This window comes from Otolemur garnettii, unplaced genomic scaffold, assembly GCF_000181295.1.
Source record: "Otolemur garnettii isolate 467f Iridium unplaced genomic scaffold, OtoGar3 scaffold00047, whole genome shotgun sequence".
Classification (NCBI taxonomy): Eukaryota; Metazoa; Chordata; class Mammalia; order Primates; family Galagidae; genus Otolemur; species Otolemur garnettii.
Genome location: NW_003852442.1, coordinates 2957788 through 2962188, shown reverse-complemented (window position 1 = coordinate 2962188; position 4401 = coordinate 2957788). Strand labels below are relative to the sequence as shown.

The following is a 4401-nucleotide window of genomic DNA, read 5'->3' as shown; positions in this document are numbered from 1 at the left end:
AGCCTGGCCTTTGGTTTTCAAGTTAACCCTACAGTAAACCCCTCCATGCACAAGACTGTGGGTCTCTTCTGCATTATTGCCTTTGAGTGAGTCATTGGAGCTGGAATAGCTAGATGGATAATCGTAGGTAACACGTGCCAGGCATTGTTCCAAGCTCCTGGTGGTGCTTAGCTCATTAATCCTCAGAGTAGCCCTGTGAGGTAGGTACTGTGTTTGTGCCCATTTTACAGAAGATGACTGAGGCATGGAGTGATTGAATAATTGCCATGATCACGCAGCTAGTCAGGGATGGAGCTTGACCACTTGGCCCTGCCACACGCCTGCTTGGTCATCTGGTAGACAATAGCTTCTCTCTTTTTAGTTGATGAGGGAGGCTACAGGCTTTCTCCCTGTAGAAGCCATTGTATGGCACCCCCTATGCCACTTGTGGCCTTAAAGTCTGGCTCCTGTCCTTCTACCCACTCTCGAAGTGGGATACACAGGTAGAGGTTCTCTATTGTGGAGGGGATTGGGAGAGAAAGACAGTGACTTCTAATGGACCATCATGAACCATGGCAACAACTCACCTTAACTCATTCACTTCTGGTTCATCCTGGGTGAGGTACTTCATTTCTCTGTGCCTCAGTCTCTTCATCTGTAAAATGGGCATAACATATAACAACCCACCTGTTAGTGTTGTTGTAAGGATTAAAGAAGATGCTGTTAATAGGAGGCTTAGAGTGATGGTGTGACTGTGGTAAGCACTTAAGAAATGCATGTTCTTGTTATTTTTATCATTACATGCATTACCTCATTTAATAGTCTCAGCAGCCCTGTGAAATGCAAGTAAAAGTTTGATTCCCATTTCACAGATGGGGACCAGAGGATCAGAGAGACTCAAACTATAAAAGGGCAGAACAGTGATTTATTTGAACTTTCCCGCCTGACTCTGTAGCTTGTGCTCTGACAGATAGTTCTCCTGATTCCTTGTAAAATTCCTGTTCCCATTTCCTGTGGGTGGGAGAAGAGGGAAGCCGCTGATCTAAACAGGTTTGACAATTTCAGAGGTTTTCCTGTTAATATTTGCTTGCTGTGTGGGTGTTCATTTTGTCATGGATTTACACTTGCTGAGCAGAAGGCATTAAAACAAATTCATTGAAAACAAATTCTATTGCAAGTAAGTTCTATCTTGTTTCTGCCAACAGAGCCCACCTTGGAATGATTTCATAGAGAAGTGCCTCAGTCACTCCTGCAAGGTGTCAGTGTCCTGCGGGAGCCTAGTTAGGGGACCACGGCTTGCATGAGAATAGTGGTGGGGCACCCAGGATGGCTAGGAAATGGTGTTGTCCTTGAATTTCTTGGAGGGTTGTTGAGCCCGGGCACTGTGGTAGTGGTTGTGACTTAATCTAAAAGGCATATCCTTTCTTTGTTGAGGAAATAGAGCAATTTGGGTTATTCCAGGTGACTTTGGGAGTTGGAGTAGAGGGAAGGGTGCTCCTTTGCAATGCCAGTCTCTGGCCAGAAGATGGTGCTACAACCCTGACCTGAAGCCACCTCCCAGGGGAAGAACCAAATGGTGCTGGGGAATGCAGATGCTGCCTCCTCCTCCTGTCCCCTGGCCTGACCTTCTCTTTCTCCTTTTTCCCTGAAAGCCTCAGAGAACGGTGAAAGCTTTGTATGACTACAAAGCCAAGCAAAGTGACGAGCTGAGCTTCTGCCGTGGGGCCCTCATCCACAATGTCTCCAAGGAGCCTGGGGGCTGGTAAGGCTGGGGGTGGCTGAGGGCAGCTGGGGGCGGGCGGTATGGCAGGTGAACTTGACTTGTCCCTTCTTGGTGACGAAACTTAGGTGCTGGCTGAGCTCTGACTCTTTGTCTGCCACTCTGGGCTGGCTCTGTCCTATTGTGCTAAGTCCTTTAGAAGGTGGCTTGGTGCATGCTCTATTTGGGAAAGTGGGGAAACTGCAGTGTTAACGGTTATATTATTTTGTATCATCATATATATTGTACATTGTTATAATTACAATAGCAGCCACCACATATTGAGGTCTTACTGTGTGCTGAGCACTCTAATTGTCCTCATGCATTGTCTAATCAAATCTCCACTACAGCTCTGTGGTTAGGAGTGTGATGTTCTTTCCTTTTTTTTTTTGGTAGAGCCAGAGTCTTACTTTTTCACCATTGGTATAGTGCCATGGTGTCACACAGCTCACAGCAACCTCCAACTCCTGGACTTAGGTGATTCTCTTGCCTTAGCCTCCTGAGTAGCTGGACTACAGGTACCTGGCTGTTTTTATTGTTGCACTTTGGCTGGGGCTGGGTTTGAACCCGCCACCCTCGGCATATGGGGCCGGCGCCCTCCCCACTGAGCCACAGGCACCGCCCAAGTGATTTTCCCCACTTTACAGATGTGGTGAATGAGGCTTCCAAACTACTAAACAGTGTGGGCCTTGACCATTTTACAAGATTGTGTGTCATTTTTTAATTCAAATTCTTACGTTATTGCTTAGTCCTGTGCTGTATGCAATGGCCCTATTCTGAATTGAAGAGAGTTTTTAGGCAAAGAATACTTGACTATGCTGGGGTTTTGTGACTTCTTCTCTTTTTTTCACCTTGGAAGAAAAATTCACTGCTCATTGATAGGTTCATGGGTGATTTCTGCCTGACAGCAAGAAGAACTTGCTCATAACCATGACTACTGGCAGAGATGTAAATACCTCAAATGTCTGGCATTTCTTTCTCCCCTAAAATAGCTAGACCTGACTTGAGAAATCTGAATAGGAGTGTGTAGGGTAGTGGTCCTCAAACTTTTTAAACAGGGGGCCACCAGTTTACTGTCCCTCAGACCGTTGGAGGGCCAGACTGCAGGCCCGGGGATGAGTTGGCTGCTAAGCAGGACAGGCAGTGGTGGCAAAAACACCTGGTGGGCTGAATAAATATCCTCAGTGGGCTGCGTGTGGCCTGCGGGCTGTAGTTTGAGGACTCCTGGTACAGAGTGTACCCAATGCTTACATGTGTCCAGCACTGCTTTAAGAACTTCATTTGAAATAACTCCTTTGATCTATATAATGAGCATAGAAGGTTGGTTCTGTTGTTGCCTGCATGTTACAGATTAGGAAACTGAGGCACAGAGACATGCAGTGACATGTCTAGGGTTACACGGCAGGTTGAGATTTCACCCCTTCTGACCCTGGAGCCCACAGTCATGACCTCATGATTCTTCTAGGTCCCTCCCTGTACTCTTGCAAGGGGCCCTAATCCAAGGATTTTCAAACTTAAAAAGAGAGAACCTCATTGGAAACCAATTCTTACCTGGATTCATAGAATCAAAAATTGATAACAGCATAAGATCTGAGAACTATGATGAAGTGAAAGAAAAAATATGGGTAACAGCAGAGTTATCTGTTGAAGCTGGAACAGGGCTTGGAGCTGCCAGGTTTATCCCCATGCTGACATCACTGTCCCCAGTATAGCTCCTGGGAGGCTCCCAAGCCCAGCTTGTCAACCACAGTGCCTTCCATTTGCTTCTCTCCGACTGAGTGGTTTGGCTTTGCCCAGGTCCCTGTCTTCTACATGGCACAGCCCAAGTTCTTTCTCACGGTGCTGTCTCGCTGTGACCTGCACCCACCTCTATCAGGGTCCTGGTTCTCACTGGGCAGCGACTGACTTTTATGGAGTGGTGGGTGGAGCCAGATGATGACTCCAGATCACAGTTTTCTATTATATGTGAGACATTCTCATGCCTCTGATACGGAGTTCCCATTTGCCTCTGATATGGTGTCATTCAAATTTCTAAGGCTCTTGTAGTGAGATGAATGGCGGGAGATCCTTTGGCAAGGGACTATGGGAAAGCCATCAAGTTCTCGTTCTCTTTCTGATGACAATAGGCTGCCTGTGTTGCACCACCCTTTTTTTCATCCCCCCAAACTGGTTCTGCTGTGGCTAGAGGGGCCAAATAAGCTTCATCCAAATCAAGATGTCTTTGAGGACAAAGGGAATGCAATTATTATTAATTGTACCTGGGCAGCAGGTATAAACTGCTCAGTCTGGGTCCACGCATTCATTCTGAATACAGCCAGCCTTTGTGCACGGGGGTCTGCAGCAGTGAAGGAAGGAGGCCGTGACAGTGCAGCCACCCAGCACTCCTGTGTTTCCACTGGGCCCATAGACCCTTCCATCCTGTTTGTTCAGGCCAAGAAATTTAGGTGCTTCCCACCACTGCCGAGTACGGATTTGATTAAGATCCAAACAGGTCTCGTGTAGTGGGGCAGACAGGTGTATAATTATGAATTATGAATACACCTTACATTTAATTCATGCTCAGATGGCTGTGGGGACAGGATGCTGGGAGCTTAGAAGAGCTCTCAGCCGAGGTGGCAGTTAGGGAGAAGAAATGCTGAGCTGAGTCCTGAATGGTTAGTAGG

The 4401-nt window shown here is 47.1% G+C and overlaps 1 protein-coding gene across 1 annotated transcript in view; it reads left to right on the top strand.

Moving 5' to 3' along the window:
• PLCG2 (phospholipase C gamma 2) overlaps positions 1 to 4401 on the top strand; it is a 134258-nt gene that overhangs the window by 99997 nt on the left and 29860 nt on the right. Inside the window, exon 21 of the mRNA XM_003791302.3 lies at positions 1632 to 1741. Within this exon, the coding sequence (XP_003791350.2) occupies positions 1632 to 1741 (110 nt within the window). The remainder of the gene's footprint in view (positions 1 to 1631; positions 1742 to 4401) is intronic.